The sequence below is a fragment of the Salvia hispanica genome, chromosome 4 (assembly GCF_029641045.1).
Source record: "Salvia hispanica isolate PSC_SH4W2 chromosome 4, Shi_PSC_v1, whole genome shotgun sequence".
NCBI classification, from domain to species: Eukaryota; Viridiplantae; Streptophyta; class Magnoliopsida; order Lamiales; family Lamiaceae; genus Salvia; species Salvia hispanica.
In genome coordinates, this window is record NC_142695.1 from 52,321,209 (window position 1) to 52,342,334 (window position 21,126).

The 21,126-nt window shown below is 39.5% G+C and overlaps 5 protein-coding genes across 6 annotated transcripts; 2 read left to right on the plus strand and 3 right to left on the minus strand.

Annotated features, from left to right (window-relative positions):
• Positions 1–538: 538 nt before the first annotated feature.
• LOC125196646 (uncharacterized) lies at positions 539–1,800 on the plus strand. The gene is made up of 3 exons (XM_048095242.2): positions 539–764; positions 917–1,046; positions 1,127–1,800. Exons 1-3 carry the CDS (start codon positions 611–613, stop codon positions 1,542–1,544), a joined length of 702 nt encoding a protein of 233 aa, XP_047951199.1. The 5' UTR covers positions 539–610; the 3' UTR covers positions 1,545–1,800.
• Positions 1,801–3,361: 1,561 nt separating this feature from the next.
• LOC125196645 (Haloacid dehalogenase-like hydrolase (HAD) superfamily protein) lies at positions 3,362–6,384 on the minus strand. The gene is made up of 5 exons (XM_048095241.2): positions 5,945–6,384; positions 4,881–4,923; positions 4,371–4,431; positions 4,028–4,162; positions 3,362–3,854 (listed from the first exon to the last, which is right to left on the minus strand). The coding sequence occupies exons 1-5, from the start codon at positions 6,270–6,272 to the stop codon at positions 3,666–3,668; spliced, it is 756 nt and encodes a 251-aa protein (XP_047951198.1). The 5' UTR covers positions 6,273–6,384; the 3' UTR covers positions 3,362–3,665.
• A 2,708-nt stretch (positions 6,385–9,092) lies between these two features.
• Positions 9,093–10,822, plus strand: LOC125196642 (ammonium transporter 1 member 1-like). Its single transcript, XM_048095238.2, has one exon. The coding sequence runs from the start codon at positions 9,242–9,244 to the stop codon at positions 10,733–10,735; it is 1,494 nt and encodes a 497-aa protein (XP_047951195.1). The 5' UTR covers positions 9,093–9,241; the 3' UTR covers positions 10,736–10,822.
• A 583-nt stretch (positions 10,823–11,405) lies between these two features.
• Positions 11,406–13,486, minus strand: LOC125196644 (uncharacterized). 2 transcript variants are annotated; one of them, XM_048095240.2, is made up of 3 exons: positions 13,101–13,486; positions 11,827–12,500; positions 11,406–11,754 (listed from the first exon to the last, which is right to left on the minus strand). In XM_048095240.2, exons 1-2 carry the CDS (start codon positions 13,383–13,385, stop codon positions 11,961–11,963), a joined length of 825 nt encoding a protein of 274 aa, XP_047951197.1. In that variant the 5' UTR covers positions 13,386–13,486; the 3' UTR covers positions 11,406–11,754; positions 11,827–11,960. The 2 variants fall into 2 exon arrangements, with proteins under 2 accessions (XP_047951197.1, XP_047951196.1); XM_048095239.2 differs by having other exon boundaries at positions 11,881–12,500; positions 13,101–13,468.
• Positions 13,487–14,482: 996 nt separating this feature from the next.
• On the minus strand, positions 14,483–21,009 carry LOC125194452 (uncharacterized). The gene is made up of 15 exons (XM_048092678.2): positions 20,502–21,009; positions 19,274–19,426; positions 19,058–19,174; positions 18,847–18,931; positions 18,591–18,699; positions 18,419–18,486; positions 18,216–18,341; positions 17,218–18,149; positions 16,925–17,125; positions 16,776–16,836; positions 15,782–15,895; positions 15,434–15,547; positions 15,260–15,349; positions 15,013–15,093; positions 14,483–14,897 (listed from the first exon to the last, which is right to left on the minus strand). The coding sequence occupies exons 1-14, from the start codon at positions 20,624–20,626 to the stop codon at positions 15,067–15,069; spliced, it is 2,322 nt and encodes a 773-aa protein (XP_047948635.1). The 5' UTR covers positions 20,627–21,009; the 3' UTR covers positions 14,483–14,897; positions 15,013–15,066.
• Between the last annotated feature and the right edge of the window lie 117 nt (positions 21,010–21,126).

A 21,126-nucleotide genomic window follows, 5' to 3' on the forward strand; every position in this document is an offset into this window, starting at 1 on the left:
ATGGCGTAAGAAGAATTTTGGATGCACTCAACAAAATCTCGTTCATATACAAAAGAAGTCATATTTCAAAACCAATTTTACTTGCTTAAATTAACTTGAGGTATATTGTAATGTTAGAGTGATGTTTATGGCTTTGAAAGTGTGCGTGCTTAGGTTTCTGCGATTAAATAAAAGGTTCGAGCCAAGAACGATGATCAATAAAGTACTACTCCATACTAAAGCAGTTCATAATAGAAACAACAACAAAAAAGTAACATAGAGACAGAAATAAAAGCTATGTCAACAACCACAGCAAAAGAAAAGCAATAGACGAACACAAGAAAACAGAAACAACGGCTTATGTAAGAAGCATCATGAAGGGTATTCAAGTATTTTCACCATGTTATTGAGGTGGGATAGAGTTGATCTTTAGATTGTGTGAAGAGGTGCGATTATACTGATTATGTGACAATGACATCAAATTTTGACTGAGGACCATAGTTTTTCCTCCCCTATATAAATATGCACCTTATGTCATGGAATTTTGAGGACAAGTAAGTAAGATATCTTACATAAAACAACTTATTACATAAACCCCCCCAACCACACTAATCATAGACTTAAGTTATACATGTCTTGGGGGGTAATGTCTCAACATATGGGGTGGGGTGCCACAGATGAGGGGTGGCGAAAGGGGCCATGGACTGCCGAAGAAGACAGACTCCTCATTGAGTATGTCAAATCCAACGGCGAAGGCCGTTGGAACAATGTGGCTAGGCTTGCAGGTACGTCCGAGCACCCATCCTTTTGTGTGCTCGGGTAACCTCTTCTTGAACTTTTTTGTACCAAAAACGACATAGGCCCGGTAAATTGTGCTAGCTAAAGCCCATTTTTTAGTGGAATCTTGTGATTGAATGGTTCATGTTTGATTTTGTAGGGCTAAAGAGGAATGGCAAGAGTTGTAGATTGAGATGGGTGAACTACTTGAGGCCTGATCTCAAGAGGGGCCAAATTACCCCTCAAGAAGAAAGGATCATTCTTGAATTACATGCTAGATGGGGCAACAGGTGCAATTTTTTAATTTCACCCTCACTTTCTTTATTAATAATAATTGTTCCAATTTTACTTATATTTTGAATGAATATAGATGGTCAACTATTGCCAGAAGCTTACCGGGAAGAACTGACAACGAAATAAAAAACTACTGGAGAACTCATTTCAAGAAAAAGTCCAAATCCTCCTCGGACAACGCAGAGAAGATGCGGGCACGTCTTTTGAGGAGGCAGCAGTTTCAACTTCAGCAGCAGCAACAACAACGACAACAACAGCAATATGAGCAGGATCAGATGGACATGAAAAGGATCATCGCAGCGCTGCTCGATGATCACGAGACGAGTACTCCCTCTGACCTGACCGCCTCCGACGAGCAAGGACTCTTGTACTCGGTGATTAGTAACTGCGCGACGTCGGCGCCGGAGGAGGAGGTGGTGTGGGATGGACTCTGGAACTTGGAAGGTGTCCATGGAAATTACGTGGCAGGCAAAGCAAATTTAGATTACTATTGAAATTTCCCCTTTTACCTAATTGATCAGTATTAAATACTGGTTTTTGATGTTTGTGCTACTACTGAAACAATTGAGAACCAAAGAAGGTTTTCAATTGGGAGATTATGATTTCTTCTTGCTTGAAGAAATTTATGTTTTGCAGCTAATAATTTGTCATGGTCTCTCCTAATATATACTCCTCTAGTTTGGACGTGGTAGCATGTCCAAATTTATGTTTTGTAGTAAACAACAGTTTTAAGCAGCCAAGCTGGATATATTTTAGTGCGTTTATGTCTCAATATTTTTATAGAGTTATATATACACAAACAAGTACTAATAAGTTATCTGAAAATGATTTTCGTTAAGATCAAAATCTTTATTAGTATACTGGAGTAGTAATATGCAGCTATAACAAAAAAAAGGGGGGAGAAAAGAAGAAATTTATATTATAATATGTCCTTTTTAGACATATAATAATAGTAAAATGTTCTAGAATATTAAAGACAGTGTTTAAAAGATGAATCAACATCTTTTGTTTGGTGAAATGCTTTAGCGAAGTGTTTGCTGATCCTGATCTGTAAGATTTATATAGTACTTAAATAAGTACGGAGTATTTGAGATTTGAGAATGTTGTCAAATGCTACCTCTGCCGTGAATAAGAGTCTCATTTTTCCATTTTGATTCATCTGCGAATAGGAGTCCTGGTTTATAAGTATCATAGATTGTAAAAAAAAGTCTCATATTTCACCAACTCATCATATTCTACTAACTTTTTTCTACCCACTTTTCTTAACCATTCTTAAAACTTATGTCAGAAAGAAATGAGACACATATTCACATACGGATGAAGTAAATTAGAACTGATAATCAAATCGCCAAGAATTATATTAGGAAATGATTCAAAAAAGAAAAATTTCTTTAAGTTTTATGAAAAAATAATTAGAAATTGTATGATTTCATCCCGTAAGATGATAGATAATAAATTGGATTTGTAATCATGGACGCAAGGAGTAGTTACTAGTTACTACATATCATAATCTGATTCGCCAGGGCCCCAACAAATTGAGGGCCAATAACAAAGCTATACGAACTTTGTGTTTTTATGAGAATTTCATTAAACTACAACATTCTTATTTTAATTTTTAATGCTTCCTTTGTTCCCTATTAATTGTTCACTTTTGCAATTTATGTCTCTATTAATTATCCAATTTCACATCTTATCATAAATAATACTCCCTTCGTCCGATTTTAAGTGACACATTTTCGTTTTTGAGATGTCCCGCTCTAAATAACACATTTCTAAAAATGACAACATCACTCTCTCTTCCTTTATTATCTCCATTTAACTCAGAAAATAATAGTACTACATAAAATCTCATGCCGAAAAGGAAATACCCCACTTAGATTGGGACAGAGGGAGTAACTAGGTCTCACATTCTACTAAATTATTTCACTAACATTTTATTATTCTAAAACTTCTAAGTTAAACTTATTTTCTACTAACGTTTTTAAGCCATTTTCTTAATACCCATGCTGGAATCAAAGTCAATAATTATCGGAGACGGAGGAAGTACATGGGAGCAATGAGTGATTTAATTCCGAAACCAAAAAGTATCGTGGTATTATCTTACAACTTTTACATTTTCTTTAAAATTTTATTTTAATTTCTAAATCACATACTTAGATGCACATTTTTGTGGCAATCAAAAGGCACCAAATGGCCTAACTTATCACATACTCACAAAATATTTACGTCTTGAAAGTTGAGTGTGAATGTGTGATGGACTCTTCCATACAAAACCGAAAACAACAAATCAAACTACAAAATAAAAAACAAATCAATCAAAGTAGTCCAGAAATTAACTGAATAATCCACACACACATCTACAGAGGTTATGGTACAAATCACATAATGTTTTGGGTCCTCCATCAAGCAAGAAAAAAAATGATGTTTCAAGTTCAAGAAGCCTTCTCTACAATCTAAGTTATTCAGTTTGAAAGCGAACATATCGTTCCCTTAAAAACGCGCCTCTTGTTAATTATCCTACTACCACAAACATTTAGTAGCCATGATACATCATTACAAGACAACTACAGAAATTTAAAGCTTACAGAAATGCTGACTTCCCATTGTGAGCGTCTTCAATTGTGAACCATCGAGTTGGGCTCACAAGTAAGGTTGAAATTGTTTTCCAGAATAGTACGTAGTTCAGAAAGAGAAGACACTTTGTAATCTGGCTTGAATTCGACATCTTGGAATTCAGGGGCATCATACCTTCCCGTTTCATCGAGCAAGCATGCAAAAGCTCCGGCTCTTTTCCCACAGGCCACCTGAAAAGGATGAAAACAAGATCTTACAGTGATAAAAGACAGCAAGATCAACTATGTGAACAGACTTAATGTATCTACTGTCACAAATTCTTACGAGCATTCAACCAAGGAAAAGGAAAAGGGTTTAATTGCCTCTATACGAGGAAGGCTTCTCATCAAGAAAGTGAACTTACGTCATCCTTGAGACTATCCCCAACCATCATAACCTCATCAGGTTCCATATTCCAAATTGAACATATATGTAGAAGTGGAGCAGGGTCCGGTTTGTAAGGCCGATACTCCCTGCTTAATGCAGGGGAAAATGACATCTGAAACAAAAAGAAAAGAAGGAGATTTGAACAGAAATTTCAAAACTAGACTCCATTGGTCAATCTTGACCCAACTCATGAGTGCCACTTATAAATAACTCGTGTATGGAAAAATTGTACAAAAACGAAGTATTAAAGTCAGTATAAAGACAATAGTTAAACATGATAATGAAGAAATTAGCATCATCTAAACCATTTTGAAGCTTACCCCAAACCGTTTGTGGAATATATCAACTGCATCCTTCACATTTCTTGTGATTAATCCTCTCCTGAAAATAAAAACTACCAATGAAGTCAATATTCACATCATTGGTGTGTACTATGGATTAAACCTTTCAAGTCTCCATTGTATTCAGCATATACACACTGAAGCACATAAATTAGAGAACAATTTAATTTTCTTTTATGGTCAAATGCGTTTGCTGAGTTCTTCTCACTAATTATTGATATTATATCTTTACATAATGTTGATAAAAACTTTCCTACTACTCCAATACACCAATACACCAGCCATAATAGGAAGAGCAAGAGATGAAATGAGAGTGAAATGAGTACAAGATAGAATATGAGGTCAGCAACAAAATATAGACACAAAATTTTCTTATACTGCTTTTGCAGACATAAAACAGTACATTATCCAAACAAATATACTACACCAATACACCAGCCATAATAACCACAACTTAGTATGTATGAACTATGAACTAAAAAAAATTACCTAATATTCTTTGAGTTGAGAAATTCACAAAGTTCCGATGCACCTGCAGCAATACTCAACTCTTCAATCAAAGCAAAATATACAACCAAACCTTAAGACCTTGCCTATCAAATTTACAAAACATCAAAAATCAGATTCAGAAGTAGGATCCATATAGAACAAAGAGGGAATGCTGACAAAAAGATTCAACTATATGTTTTAGTCCCCTGATCCATACAAGAGCAATCTAATGAAGCACCAGACAATGTCATTCACTCATTCTACACTTTGAGCAACTGAGAGAGCATGGAGAACCCCTCATTTTTGGGAATTCACATTAATCCTAAACATTTAATTTTTCATACATGAATGAGAGTGTTTAGGCATCAGTTGTAGATCCTCCTTTCATCTAAAATCACATGGTGAAAGGCGATAAATTATCTTATGGCAGTATCTCCTTCACCAAACTTTTTGGTTTATAGCACAATGTTGTTCAGCTACAATCACATGGTGAAAGGTGACAAGTTATCTTATGATAGTATCTCCTTCACCAAACTTCTTGGATAACAGCAGCATGCCGTACAAAATATGGAAACCGCTAAAAACACGAATCAAACACGGTTTTTAGGTTTTGAAGCAAAATTAAAGTTGCAAGGTTTGGTAGCTATGGTTGTGATTCATTAAGATGCTCAACTTGAAGTTCTGGGCACGGGAGTTGAATGTTACAGAAAGCTCTATACTAGATGAATTATGCATTGGCTGATTGACTCTATTGCAAGAATAACACGTCGCAAAATCGGAAACGAGCTTAAGCAACTAGGACCACCTAACAAGATTAGAAACAACAGCCAGAAAATGAGCTTGAAACACACAATTATTCAATGGCTTCACTTTCAGTTTCAACCCGCAGCCACAAAATGCAAACTTGGGACAATCCAACGCACCGGCGAGCCCTAATTTTCAATCTACTTTGAATCATTTACATCATATCGTCAATTAATTAAGAATACCATCTTGATTCAAATTGGTAGCTATATCAGGAAATCAAGCAAATTAAGAAATTGGGGGAAATGAGAAAGCCAAACCGGGCATAATTTGGAGCTTATCCGACCCCTGTTTCTCAAAATCGGCAATAATCTCGTAGGCCCTCTTCTGCTTATCGGGTCTCCAGGTCTCAATGTGGTGCAAAATATCGATGCCGGAGGGGCTCTGGGACTTGATCCTGAGGTACTCTTGTTCGCCGAGGACGGCTCTGTACATGGCGGGGAAGTCGATGACGGGGACGGTTAGGGTTCCGTCCATGTCGAAGACGACGCCTCGCAGTTTGGGGGGGAGGGAGGAGGTGGTCATTGACGAGAATGCCCTGGCGGGGTTGAGGAAGAGGAGAGGTCGGGAGCAGAGGAGGAGTGGCATAACATATGGAATGGAGCTGCCCGATTATGGCGGACGGATGATTCAATGGACTGCACTCACCCACCGACGCCACCGTCCAATTTTCTCCCACTAAAATCATTTTTTTTGTTTTTTTATTCTATTTTCCGAATTTTTTACACATTAACACATAGCAGATTAGCAGTCCATACTCCATACATTTCAATTAGGGCAATTTTCATATATTTTCAAGGGTAGATATTTTTCGTAGACAATTTGTGGATTTCGGCATTTTTAGTTAAGAAAACGAATAGTGAATGACTGGATGTGGTTTAAGTTAATAAAGGTGGCGTTCGGTTGCCGTGATTACCGTAATTAATAATTATGAGACTATCCATCTAGAATTAAGTTATGGGATTATTTTAATTGAAGGAGGAAGACTATGACTAATTATCATGAGACTATCCATCTAGGATTAAGTTGTAGGGTTCAATCTTATGAACCAAACATGATACATATTTAATCATGGGATTTAATCTTGGCAACCGAACACCCCCAAAGTGTATTAACAAGAATTGGATTATATAGAAAATATGGGATTCTTTTGAAAGTAAAAATGTATTTTTTACTTCATTTCTTTAATTTATCTTTTCATTTATTTACCATACTAAGTTATGTAGTACTACATCCATTCCACGTTAGGATGAGTATCGTTTTCCATTTTAGTCTATCTTCATTAGGAGTCTCTATTTACTTATTCAATAAATATTAGTATGCCCCACATTCTATTCACATTTTAAACGGTACTCACATTCTACTATCTTCTTTTATCAATTACCTTCTTTGTCTCCGAGTCATTGTTACTCTTTTCCATTTCGATTCGTCCCTTAATAATTGTTACACTTCATTTTTACTATAAATGGTAAGTAGGTCTCTTATTCCACTAACTCATTTCACTCACATTTTATTATAAAATCAATATAAAAAAGTGGGTTCTACTTTCACATTCCACTAACTTTTTCAACCAATTTTCCTTTATACTACCTCTGTCCCTGAAAATTTGATACAGTTTACTATTTCGATCTGTCCCTGAAAATTTGATACACTTCACTTTTACCATTTTTGGTAGTGGACCCCATATCCCACTAACTCATTCCTACTCACATTTTATTATAAAACTAAGGGCAAACTGCCTTAAAAGTCATGAACTTTTGCCAAATTCCGATTTTTCCCACGAACTAAAAAATTGGCGTATAATGTCACGAACTTTATAATCGTTCGTCGTTTTCCCATGACGAGTTTTCCGACTATAATGCTAGCTGACGCGTCTTTTTCAGCTGATGTGGCTGCTAAGTGTGTGTTGAATGGATGACGTGAATGACAAATTTTAAGTTGACTTTGCCATATCATCCCCCACCACTCTTCCTCCTCTTCATCTTCCACCAAACTCTCCGGCCTCCTCCCTTGCCACCACCTCCACCTAGCCCTCCACCACCAGAACCTCCCCCAAGTCCACCACCAGCTATAGCCCCCGCCATTTCCTTTTAACTATATATTGATGTGTTTTTTATGCTCCAATAAAAGCTTCGATTCTGTTTATAAATTTGCCTTCTACTCGACCTTTCCTTTTTCCGACCCCCTCTTTCCCGTTTCTCACTTTCTTCAAATTCCGGCAGCGGAGCTTCCTCCACCGGCGACAGAGGCGGCTTCAGAGTTGGGATTCATCAAACCCAAATCTTAATCTTTGTAAAATCTCCTGCTCGATCTCCCCCCCCCCCCCCTCTCAAAGCTGCACCCTCGCTCACCACCCTCTTCACAACCTCCTTCGGCAGCGCCGCCGCTACCAGTTCTACCGGAAAATTTTTACCACCACAATGGGCTACACATAATACGACGTCGTTTTAGCTGTAGAAAACGACATCATTTTAAGAATTTCCGGCGATCTCCACGTCATCTTTCAGGCTTGCCACGTAAGCTAGTTTTCAACCGGGAAACTACAGGGTCGGGTCAAATGGGAAATACCAGCAACCCGGTAAAGTTCGTGACATTATACGCCAATTTTTTAGTTCGTTGGAAAAACCGGAATTTGGCAAAAGTTCATGACTTTTAAGGCAGTTTGCCCTAAAACTAATACTTTAAAAGTAGGAAGTATATCCCATCAACTTTTTCAACTCACTTTCCATTACATTTCTTAAAACCCGTGTCGGGTCAAAGTATAGCAAATTTTGGAGGACGGATATAGTATTTCTTAAAATCTATACCCAGTCAAGAGTGACAATTAATTGACGAGGGAGAGAGTACTATATATTTTTAAGTTTAAAAAATTTGTGGTGAACTAATTTGAGACTACTACTAATATAGAAAGGAGGGTGTATATAAAAAAATGGAGGAAATTCAATTCCGTGAATTCCGCAACGATAATTCTCCAAAATTTGTTCTCGTACTAGTTAAAGAGAAACCACCCATTATATTCAAGAAGATAGAAGAAATGTTGCTGACCACAGAAGAATCTTGGCTTATGTGATGTGATCCTAATCAAATCCCACCTTATTTTCCGCACGTGCCATAAATAACAGCAGTCGTATATTCCCATGAATCAAGATTCGATTCTAGGAGTACTAGGATTCTTTCAATCAGAAATTGATACTCTCAACTATACTTCCATATATGACTCAATCGATAAATTACATCTAATTACATTCAATTTCCCAAAACCTCAATTGATACTTTCCCTACTAAAATTCATACCATCTTTAAGTAGGAAGATAAATCATGAATTGCATGAATTAAAAAATTGAAATATTTTCAATTTATAGCTTCAAACACAAAATAAAATTCATTCAATAAGGTCACGGGTCCATCTAAATCACTACTACATATGGGCTAAAAATGATTCTTAATATTTATCAGCAGATGTAATTAATATAATCACTCCTATAAATCTAGTTACCAGCCCCAATTTTCCATCAAATTTTCTTGTACATTAATTTCTCCGAATCGGAATTCAATCCATGGCTTCATTAGACTGCTCAGCCGCCCAGCTGGCGCCGTTCCTCGGCACCAACGCCACAAACGCCGCCGCCGCGGCGGACTACATCTGCCGCCAGTTCTCCGCCGTGTCGGACAGATTCACGGACACCTCCTACGCCGTGGACTCCACTTACCTCCTCTTCTCCGCGTACCTCGTCTTCTCCATGCAGCTCGGCTTCGCCATGCTCTGCGCCGGCTCCGTCCGCGCCAAGAACACCATGAACATCATGCTCACCAACGTCCTCGACGCAGCCGCCGGCGGCATCTTCTACTACCTCTTCGGCTTCGCCTTCGCCTTCGGCTCCCCCTCCAACGGCTTCATCGGCCGCCACTTCTTCGGCCTCAAAGAAATCCCCTCCCCCCTCTTCGACTACAGCCACTTCCTCTACCAATGGGCCTTCGCCATCGCCGCCGCCGGCATCACCAGCGGCTCCATCGCCGAGAGAACTCAGTTCGTCGCTTACTTGATCTACTCCTCCTTCCTCACCGGCTTTGTTTACCCTGTTGTTTCCCATTGGTTTTGGTCCGCCGACGGCTGGGCCAGCGCCGCCAACCCCGGCCGCCTCCTCTTCGGATCCGGCGTCATCGACTTTGCCGGCTCCGGCGTGGTCCACATGGTCGGCGGCATCGCGGGTTTTTACGGAGCAATAGTCGAAGGCCCAAGAATCGGGAGATTTGACCACTCTGGCCGTGCTGTGGCCCTGCGGGGCCACAGCGCGTCCCTGGTGGTATTAGGCACTTTCCTATTATGGTTCGGGTGGTACGGGTTCAATCCCGGGTCATTTCTCAAAATCCTCACCCCGTACCCGGGCGGCGGATACTACGGCCAGTGGTCCGCCATCGGGCGGACGGCGGTCACCACTACTCTGGCCGGATGCTCCGCCGCCCTCACGACATTATTCGTGAGGCGGCTGGTGTCCGGCCACTGGAACGTGACAGACGTCTGCAACGGGCTATTGGGTGGGTTCGCAGCCATCACGGCCGGGTGCTCCGTGGTGGAGCCCTGGGCCGCGCTGATATGCGGGTTCGTGGCCGCGCTCGTGCTCGTTGGGTGGAACCTGGCTGCAGAGCGGGCCAAGTACGACGACCCGTTGGAGGCGGCCCAGCTGCATGGTGGGTGCGGCGCGTGGGGAGTGATATTCACGGCGCTGTTCGCGACGGAAGAGTACGTGAACGAGGTGTACCCGGGGCGGGCGGGTCGGCCGTTCGGGTTGTTTATGGGAGGCGGGTGGCGGCTGCTAGCGGCCCATTTGGTTCAGATTGTGGTGATTGTCGGGTGGGTCAGTGTTACCATGGGCCCTTTGTTTTACGGATTGCATAAGCTTAAGCTTCTTCGGATCTCGCCCGAAGACGAGATGGCGGGTATGGATCTGACCCGACATGGTGGGTTCGCTTACGTGTATGAGGATGATTCGCGGGATAATGGCGTGCGAAATGGTAGGGCGGAATCATTTCCAGCAATGGCTACAATTTAGTTTATTTTATTTTAAGTATAGTTATTATCAAGAATCATGAACTTATATGAATATTTGTGATTGATATGTTGATTAACTTTTTGTGCATTCTTTTTCTAAAGTATTTACAGTCTGTGGTTCGATTAGATTGGCGTTGCTATAGGATTATAGGCTTTGCTTCGTTACTTTGTTAGTGGTGAAGATAGTGTGAGAACGGACTATATTGATTATGTTTCGTATGTTTTCTTTTTGATTAGTATGATTTCGTAACACAGGAAATTTCCAATGACAAGATGTTTATGTAAGCCACCTTCATATATGATTCGCGAAATTCTTTCTTCAATATTTGTGAATTTGAATTGTGTGGTCTGTGGAGCATTCTCGAAATCTAACAAAGAAAATACAAACGGCTATCAAGTTTCATCTTTTATATATAGTCTGAAACTATACATATCGACCGTTGATTTATAAATTAGTCCTTATACTACCACAACTACTACTACTAAATTTAAAAATGGGAAATACTTACGTTAACTGGTTTGCAACTTGAAGAAGATTTGGCTCTATCCCTAACCATATATCACGGGAAGACTACCCACCCCTCTCTCTGAAAGGGAGGAAAGAATCTCGTGATCTTTAGAGAATGACAAATAACAAAGGTTGATTGAGCTCAAATTAAAATATCAACATATTGGCTGTGAATTTGCTCACATTTACTAATATATACTTTCATCCTTTATGTTCTATAAAGAATTCATACTTTTGTGTGTACATGTACAAAAGCATGTGATGAGATTGTAAGACAACTTACACAGTACTCATAATCCATAAAAGTGACATCTCATACTATGCAAATACATGCTAATATGTTGCTCTATATATCTCCATGTCAATTACCAAACAACTAAAATGGTCAGTCATCAAGAAAGTGTGAAGTTGAGAGCAAAATCTGGGAAAACAACTTACTTTGGCTATAAAACATCACAAACGGTGGTGCTGCGGGCGCGATCCTTGCCTGACTCCATCATGGAGGAACCAACCTAGGCAAAAGACGCGTGATGCAATGCACAAGAATACAATAAGTATGCTTCCAAGGTAATAGAGATGAGTACCGTGTGTGAGTAATCATCCAAATTCAGATTGAAACTACACCACAATTCACCAACCTTTCTGCATAATGTGATCTGAAGATTTCCATTTTCTTGGCTGGGATCGAGCAACAGACGGTGAAGCAAACTAGCCTCGACTATAGCATCTTAGTCCATGAGCTCAAAAATGGGAAAACAGATATCAGCAACCTCAGCAACAAAGGCCCATCACTCTCCCTCAATTTCCTTTTCCTGCCCTTCTTTGCAGACGTACCTCGTGGCCCACTCGTTTTTCTCGGTTCCCTTCTGGGAGAGCCTACATTATAATCCATCACCGAATCTAGTTCATCCCATCCACCAAAATCGGCTGCAGTTTTCCTACTTGTAGTAAAATCATCTTTGGAACCCCATGACTGATATCCGTTCTGTTTCATCTGTGGCCCTTGGTTGTAAGTGTATTCAGATGATTCCACCGAACCAGCATCTCTTGAGCTATAGAAGCGTGACCTTTGCTTCTTCTTCGCCTTGTCTTTACGCTTTGGCTTGTCCTTTCCCCGGTTCTGGAACCTGTTTATGGCAAATGCAAAAGTTGACTGTCCAATTGGCAGAGCTAATGCCAGAAGAAACGCTTTTAGACCATTCGCTAGCAGCAGCGACAACAAAATAGGTGGAAGCATCCAACCATACGATCCAAACACCTGCATATAACCAAAATGGTTAGCCATGAGGTATGACTAAAGAATATCTCATAAGCCCCAAATTAAAACTGTAAGAATGGAGACGTGAGTTGGAGATTCAACATCAGCATAGAATGACTACAAAACTGTAAATGCAGTAGGTTCATGTGTTTATTGCTTACATTCAAATTAATCAATGATGAATACACATTGTTTTTTGTAGAGAGAATAAATGCAGGGACGCATGGAGTTACTCCCACAGGCATCAGCAAGTTCTCGATTCACATTTGTAAAACTATCCCCAAAATGGATCCACACAACAAAGTCGAAATATGATTTAGGGCTTTTCAATCCCTTTTTTACAATCAGTAACAAAATCAGAGTATCAACAATTTCACACATATCAATTCAAGCAAGCCTAACTAATGAAGGCAATTCCTCTAACTCCAGATGCAGTGCCTCAATTATCGAAATTTGTTGGTGATTAACTAATATCGCCTGGCTCAAAGTTAGGTTCGATCGATTACGTTAATTCGCAATCTAAATTAATATATTCTCTATTAATTGCAATTGAAATCATAGCAAAAAACTGAAAATAATTAGTACAAACTTGAAGATCACCTTTAATATCCAGATGCTATCGATGTAATCATCAAGAGCTGCAGTCCACTCCTCGTCGAAATCCTCAATTTCGTCGGCAGCATAGTATTCAGCGTTGGAGTCCCAACGGCGACACTGGCAGATATGAAGCGGCCATTGCCGAAGGAGGAGAAACCGGTGATCGGAGACAGAAAGTGGGCGGCAATGGAGAATGATACCGGAGATTGGAGCATGTAGGAAAACAGAAGCACGGTGAGAGGGAAACGGAGGCGCGTGGAGATGAAGCGCCACCTCTATCACCGCCATTGCCACAGGCTCCCTTATCTGCTAGCAGTGGAAGAGCGCCAATCCATACAACAGTTTTTTTGTTTTTTTATTTTATTTTTAATTGTATTTTTTATCAATGGAACTACAGTAATTATTTTTGGATTAGTAAAACACAGTTTAATTTCTCGCACAAATTTTGAAAGTGATACTAGTAAATATTATTATAAATTTGTCATAACTAATTTAGTGTAGAAGGGTCCGGCCCAGGTCCATAACTAAAGGCCCGTCTCTGTTGTAGCCCGTATAAATAAGCCCAGTCGTCACATCAAATCAAAGCTTCAAGCGGAGAAATAAATATCGCAACCAAACGACAGGGCGAGGCACGATGAAGACGGTGGCGATGGATTACTTCGGGGAGGCGGAGGAGCAGAGCGGCGGTGTCTCGGTGGCGATGGACGTCGACGACGTCGATTCATCATTGGATCTCTTCGGCGAGGGGCCGATTCTGGACCTCCACCGCCTTGCCGATGCGGATTTCTACAACTCCTTCCAGGACGATTTCGACGACGAAGACATCAACTAGTATTTCTCTTCTTTTTTTGATTTTGTCGCCTTTATATTTGCTGGAAGTATGCATCGGTTGAATACTTGTATTCGATCTTCAAATCTATTGTTACTTGTACGACCAGCAGCTGTCCTCTTTTTTAATGGTGAAATTTGGTTGATCTTCAAATCGTACACCAGCCGGCCTCTTGTTTGATTATGAAATTTTAGTTGATCTTTAAATCTGTTCTTTTGATTGATCGATGCTTCTGGATTTTAGCAGAAACCCTAATTTTGCAATTCGGTTTCTTTAGCCTTTAGTACCAAAGTAAAATTCAATAAGTAATAAATATGTAGATACAACATGCTTCTACGTTAACACAGTCATATTATCATCACACTAATATTGAAGAATAATAGTAAAACTGTATTATCATATATTTAGATTTTTGGTTTAGACATCATTTTGAGTTTTTCATAAAAAAGTAGTCAATTTTTATTATTGATCAAAACTTTCATGGGAGGAAGTATAATTTTGTAGTTAAAGCATGTGGTGTTTGATAAAAGAAAGTATAAGTGAATCAATCACCAAATAGTTGTAAAACAAGTTTTACATTCATGAGAAACCACAATGTTAATATACAACAAGGGAATAAAATTAGTCCCCTCTGAATAATCAATCAAGAAATTCTGCAGAATTGCCCAACAAAATCACACTCTAAGAAGCTAAATTTGGTACCACAAACAAACTTTAGGTAGTTGTCTCTGTACACAAGAGTGTAGAGTCGGCCACAACCTTTCTCTTTCTACTGTCTACCATACCTCCCTCTTTACGAAATTATCAATTGCACATAATTTAACTCCACGCGGTTGTTAGATTCGAAACCAACCTGCCACTAACAGGAGATGCCGTTAAGCCTGCTGGAACAAATCGAGATTCGAGGTGTTTTTCCTCGTGATAATCATGTGCTTCATATGAGCCCTTCCATTCTTGCAAGATGGCATCACCTGAGCAATAAAGCACGTTATTCTCATAGAAAATTGAGTTAACATCATATACTCAACTAGCACTCGGTTACTTCCATTTCTCAGCTACATATTGAAGAAGAGAGGTAGAACTAACCATGTGATCGACTTCTGAGGTGGTGCATAATGTAACTGCCTTGAGAATTAACAGTCAACCTTCCAATGCAAAAGTTGGAACCTTCAATCAAAAAAACATACATTGATATGATACAAGCAATTGAAGAGGAAAATATGATTTAGGAATGAACAACTTAACAACCATTGAGTGATTCACCTAATGGATTGCCAAAATCATAATTGCATCTATATATGATTACAAATTAGTGTGTGAAAGCATTATATACCTCTACCATGTTATTATCATCAGGAACGCGGGATTCCTTGGAACTGAAGCTGTCCGAACCATCACATTGAAGGATCCTCAGCTTTCCTTCCTGTCACGTTCAAAAGAAAACAATAGTTAAAGTAAAAACTTATCACAAACTTGAAAAACATATGAGATAGTTTCCTTTTTTTACCTTGGTTCCGTATACCAGCCCACCTCCAACTAAAGGGTGAAAACAAGCTACATTGACCTCATCTTCTGCACTTGGAAGAACTCGCACAAGTTCCATATCAGAAACTCTGTAGATCTGTAAGATAGCCGAAGATCTAAGAGATGAGGTAATCAAAATAATTACACTGAATTGTATGGGCCTCATGTTCTTAGGCAGGGTTTAGCAAGTAAATCTTGAGATGCACATAGTTTCAAATTCAGAATTAATTTGTACAGCAAAACAAACAGGAACAGATAAACAGCCGGTGCAAAACATGTGAAACCTGATAGAGCACAAGCACATCAGATAGTAATTTACGAAGCAGCTTACCTCCAGAATAGTGTAAATGGGTACTGTTGTATCTCCATCAATGACAACACTTTTAAGAAGTGAACTATGGCGCCGGCCATAAGCAAGTAAAAGATGCTCAGAGGTTGGAGAAAACTGCAAGCTCGGAAAAAGGACATAACACATCAGAATCTCCATGATCATTCAGATTATTATAAATTTGACCAAGCAACAAAGATTTCAATACACCAGTGAATCAGATAAATGATTTTATGTCCAGCCAAAAATGCATTTACAAACAACTTGATCGAGAGAAGCACACAGCCATAACTGAAAGCAAGATAACAGAACATCTTGCCCCTGTTTAAAACCTGGCCCAAGAGACAACAAAGATAGGATATAGTACTCCCTCCGTTCGTTAATAGAGGTGCTTCTTTTCGGCACGGAGATTAAGGATAGTGTGTTAAGTGGATAGTGAATAAAGTAAGAGAGAGGGTTACTTTTTGCCAAAAATAGTTGGAACTTCCCAAAATAGAAAAATTACTCAATTAACATGGAACGGAGGGAGTACGTTGAACTTCTGGCAACTAAAGCCATTATCCTACCAGTGTCAAACCCAGCTTCTCCTACATTATTTTATTTAGCAACAGACTAGATCTCGTAAGTGTATGAAAGTAACAACTAACACCAAATAATAAACCTACAGAGAAGAAGACCATCAAAAGAAAATGATTAGGAATGATATCTAGAAGCCTAGAACAAAGATCACATATGCACTATCTCACCAACCTACTTAGAATAGATTGATGCATACATATTCTAACATGATATATAACTGCATAATGTCGGCAGAATCTGCACCCATTATTAGCAGTATCATAAGCAATGCTACTTATCAACTTTAATTGAAACTTCAAACTTCATAAAATCACTTGAAAGCAATAGATGTTCAAAATAGAATAAAAGATGGTTTCACAACAATTCTCTTCTACACATCAAGTTTGTTCTTCCAAATAAATCTCACAATACAACTAACCTGTATTGATGTCAAACAGTGAGCAGCTCTGATAGCCCGAGAGGCCAGAACAAACCCAAATCTATACGAAACAGAATCATCATCACTTTATGAAATTATTTGACTTGAATGATTATGTAATATTGCAGCAAGAGTATAAGAAGACTCACGTGGACTCTTCTAAGGAATATATCCTTAGCTCATACATAACCCGCTGAGCTGAAATTGGATGTCTAGTAGGCGATGTTGAGGTACCGGTAACATCATGAATTTGGCTATGAAACCCTGGATCAGCATCTGTTGTTGGTAAAACACATGCTACACAGACTGCCAAAAACCTTCCACAAGGTGAAAAATGAGCACCCATTTCACTGCAAAAATATATTTCATGTAAGCATTTCAAAGTTGGATCAATCCGTTGATTTCAAAGCTAATAATGAGGTGACATAAGAAACAGCCATACCTACAAAGTACAGCATGAGGAATTGTTAATCGACAGCGGTCTGAATCAAGAGGTGCACATGGATATTTCACATTATGAGACCATATTCTTAGCTTTACGGTACAAGGCAACTCAGCAGCTGCTGCTGCAGCCAGTGATGTGGCTACCTCAGACTGGATTTGGTTCATGAAAGGTTGTGAATTGCTCTGCTCGGGGCGGCTATTGTTAAAAGCAGCGGCATCTCCTGATCTGGCTGTTGGTATTGCATGGGTGCGTGAAGAATGGTGCCGCGAGCCAGATCTTCCAGGAACCCTTAAATTTCCAGCGGTATTAGGAATTACTGGAGGAACCACTGTTGATAGGTCCCCTATACTATGGGAAGGCAAACCTTCATTACTGCCTCCATTTTGTGAGTGAACAGCACGTTGGCCAGCTTGGCTTTGACCAATCAGCCACCCCTGCAAGAATGGCAGCTCCCAATTTGTTGTGTCACCAAATTGGAAAAATTGATTGTTTCTTGCTTCAGCTGGCATATCTGTGTCCATCGCATCCATTGCATGCTCAGAACCAGCATTACCAGTTTCCCTTGTTGAAGAATTATTTAGCCACTCATCTTGTGCAGTGGCACTACTAGATTCTATGGGAGACAATACCAGCTCATATTGTCCAGATGGAGTTGAATATGTGAGCAATCGTACAGAGGCAGAACTATCCACCCTTTGTTGTGAAGCATTAGAACTCATGTCAACATCACTTTGTTGTGAGGTCCCATCACCTATGCTGACTGAGGGCCATATTAAAAATGGTACAGACATGACAGGAACATCACTTCCTGAATTTGAACGATAATTTGAATGTGCATCTGCCAAATATATGGTAGGAGGAGGGTAGTGCAAGTAGCCACGCGAAGTTGCAGGGGTCATGGAAGGGTCTGACGAGTCAAGATCATTGACCTGGAAAACTTAGCATCATAAACTGATCACTGAGAATAGATTTACTAACAGCACCAGAACCAATACCTCAGCAGTTAGAAGAAATGGTGCAGCGTGTGGGTGGAAATGTACAGCACGGAGCGAACGACGAGTCTTTAATATAATTGTTGGAGAGGAAGCCTCCCCTCCCTTGTTGTAATGCCACATGTAGAGCTGCCACATAGCAAAAGTTAAAAGGCATATAGTTGCACAAAATCTGAATCAAAGGTGCCACAATCAAGGTTCCTAACCTTGTGACCAGAAGCAACGGCCAAAATTTCCCCTTTAGCATGGAACGCAATCGAAGCTATTGGACGATCTGCAAGAAGGGTATTTCAGCAAGTAATTTGATAGGATTAAGATGATGTCTGAACAGAAACAGAAAATGAATAGTCTAAACTCAGGAAAGTTTTCCAAAATTACAAAAATCACGCGATCCTATGCACTCGGCAGTTTTGGCATCCCATAATCGAACTTCATGGTCCAGACTTCCACTAGCAAGAATGTCAGGATAAAGTGGATGAAACCTAACCTGCAGGAAATTCATAACCTTAGTAATTTACTTCTCTCGCGCCCACTTCTCTAATCACGTTTCTTCAGTAATTACATGTCCAGACGTTTCCAGTTATCACAAATGAATCAGATTACAAAAAAAATGGCGATAAGAAAACAGGCTTACCACCCAAGGAGTCCTCCGATGACCACTCAACACTTTTAAGCATTTTCCAGTCTGACAATTGATTATTTTCACCGTATGATCTCCACTGTGACCATGAAAGATTGTTTTTTTTTATTATCCAACTGAGATTTCGTATATCACAACATATCATGTACTATATATATATATATATGAGAGAGAGAGAGAGAGAGAGAGAGAGAAAGAGAGTAACTGTGTTGATGCAAGTGTCTTTCCATCAGGACTGAAGGCTGCAGCAATTGTTGACCTAGGTGGAGGCTGCAGGGGACAATACTTGGCTGATATATGCAGCAATGACCCTGACTCTACCCTATGTCCAAATAAAGATTGACTTTAAACAATCAACAATGGTTCACAGTTGATTTGATACCAGCTATAGTCCATAATAAAACAGATAAACCACAGATACCATGAACGAAGTTCTTGTCTTGCGTCTATGGCAGATTCAAATCTAGTTCTGCAAGAGTCAGCACAGGTACTGGAATCCTGGCCCCAAAATCTTCTGGCTGAATGCTTGGTTTGAGGAGATACCTCTCTCCGAGCTAACAATTGGAATACATTACTGCATGTGGAAGAAAAAATAGAGAATGAACATGATAACAGAAGACATCTGGATAGAAAAGAGTTCCTTAGGTTCCCAATGACCCAAAGTAGGTCGTAGTACAGTCAAATCCAGTAATAAGCTAGATGCAACACAACGGAAGCTGACAGCCATAAAAGTCTTAAAACCAGCTTAAAACTTTCTTAGTAAAAATTTTGATAATAATTAATAAGTCATCCAACCCAGGTAACTTTAGCAAAAAAGCCAAATTTACCAACTCGCTGAATTGTTATTCAAGAATAAGAGCATAGGTGCAGGTTAAAATAGTTATAATCCCTAAAAACAATATCAAATGCACATTCTAGAACATATGAATCACAAAATCTCTAGAGACACAAACGAATAGAACATAAGTTATCAAATGCACATTCTAGAACATAAAAATCTCACTGAAATATAAAAATGCACACACAAACGAATAGTACACCCCTATGATCACCTAGATGTTAAAAGATCTCTCATCTCCAATGACTGCGAATCAATTACCATCAAATTTATTCATTGCATAGAATGTCTAGCACATATGACTAATTATATGACCACATTTAAGCATAGCAGACCGAAGCCTTATAGCTCAGCCCTTCTGCTATTACAATAGATATAACACATACCATAAAGAAAAACCTTATTGCTATTAAACCCCCCAAAAGGATCTGTGGTTAAACTGCCACAAAGTCATTCCAAATCTTCGAAAGGGATTGATACCAATTTTCAACTTGCGCTTAGGTATCTTTCCAAACATGATTAACAAACATAAGATAGAGGAGCTACGTTAACTAATTTTAACAGCAAATATATCAATTTAGATCTGATTTAAGCTTTCTTTCCAAAAATACAATACTACTAATTTATCTAACCGCGTCTGGATTCGCTCATTGACTTCAATTTTCTAAGACTGATTACCGAAAAAGTTATCCTAAATTTTCAGGAAATACATAAAATCATCTAGACAAATTCGAGAGAAGACTACACCAATCGAACTCCATCCGTGTAAAATAAGGCAAAATTGAGGTAAGATTGGGTTACAAAATTGAACCTTTGCCTCGGACGAGATTTCTCGGGAGTGCCCGTAGCCACAGGCGGAGGTACGAGCTGCTGGAAACTCGACGACGAAGACGCGGCAGCGGCGGAATTATCCGGCCAGATCGAAGACGACCTCATCGCAGGCAACGATTCGCAATTTGAAATCAACAATTCCGAAATCCTTCTAGATTGAAAATTCAATTACCATACTAATCCCATGCGAATCCCGATTGAACGAGGCTTACACACAGGTCTACCGATGGTAATACCGAGGAAATGCCCCTGGATTTCGGATAATTCACGGGATGCTTGGAGGAGAGGGAGATCTCAGAGGCGGGGGCAAAACGGGGAGGGAAAATTTGTTGGTGGAGGCGGAGAGCCGAGCGCGGAGGAGGAGTGCGATTTTCCGGCAAACGGAGCCAATAAATGAAATAATTCCATGTATAAAGGGGGACTGAATTTGACGGAAATACCCCCGCTAAGGGTTCTGGTAGCATCCACCCACGCGTGTTTTTGTCGCGTGAGACATTACCTCCTTTGGAAATCCCACTAATTTTCTTTGTGTTATTGTTTGTATCAAAAAAAGAAATCTATGTATATATCACTAAATTCCTACTAATTTTTGTGTGATTGTTTGT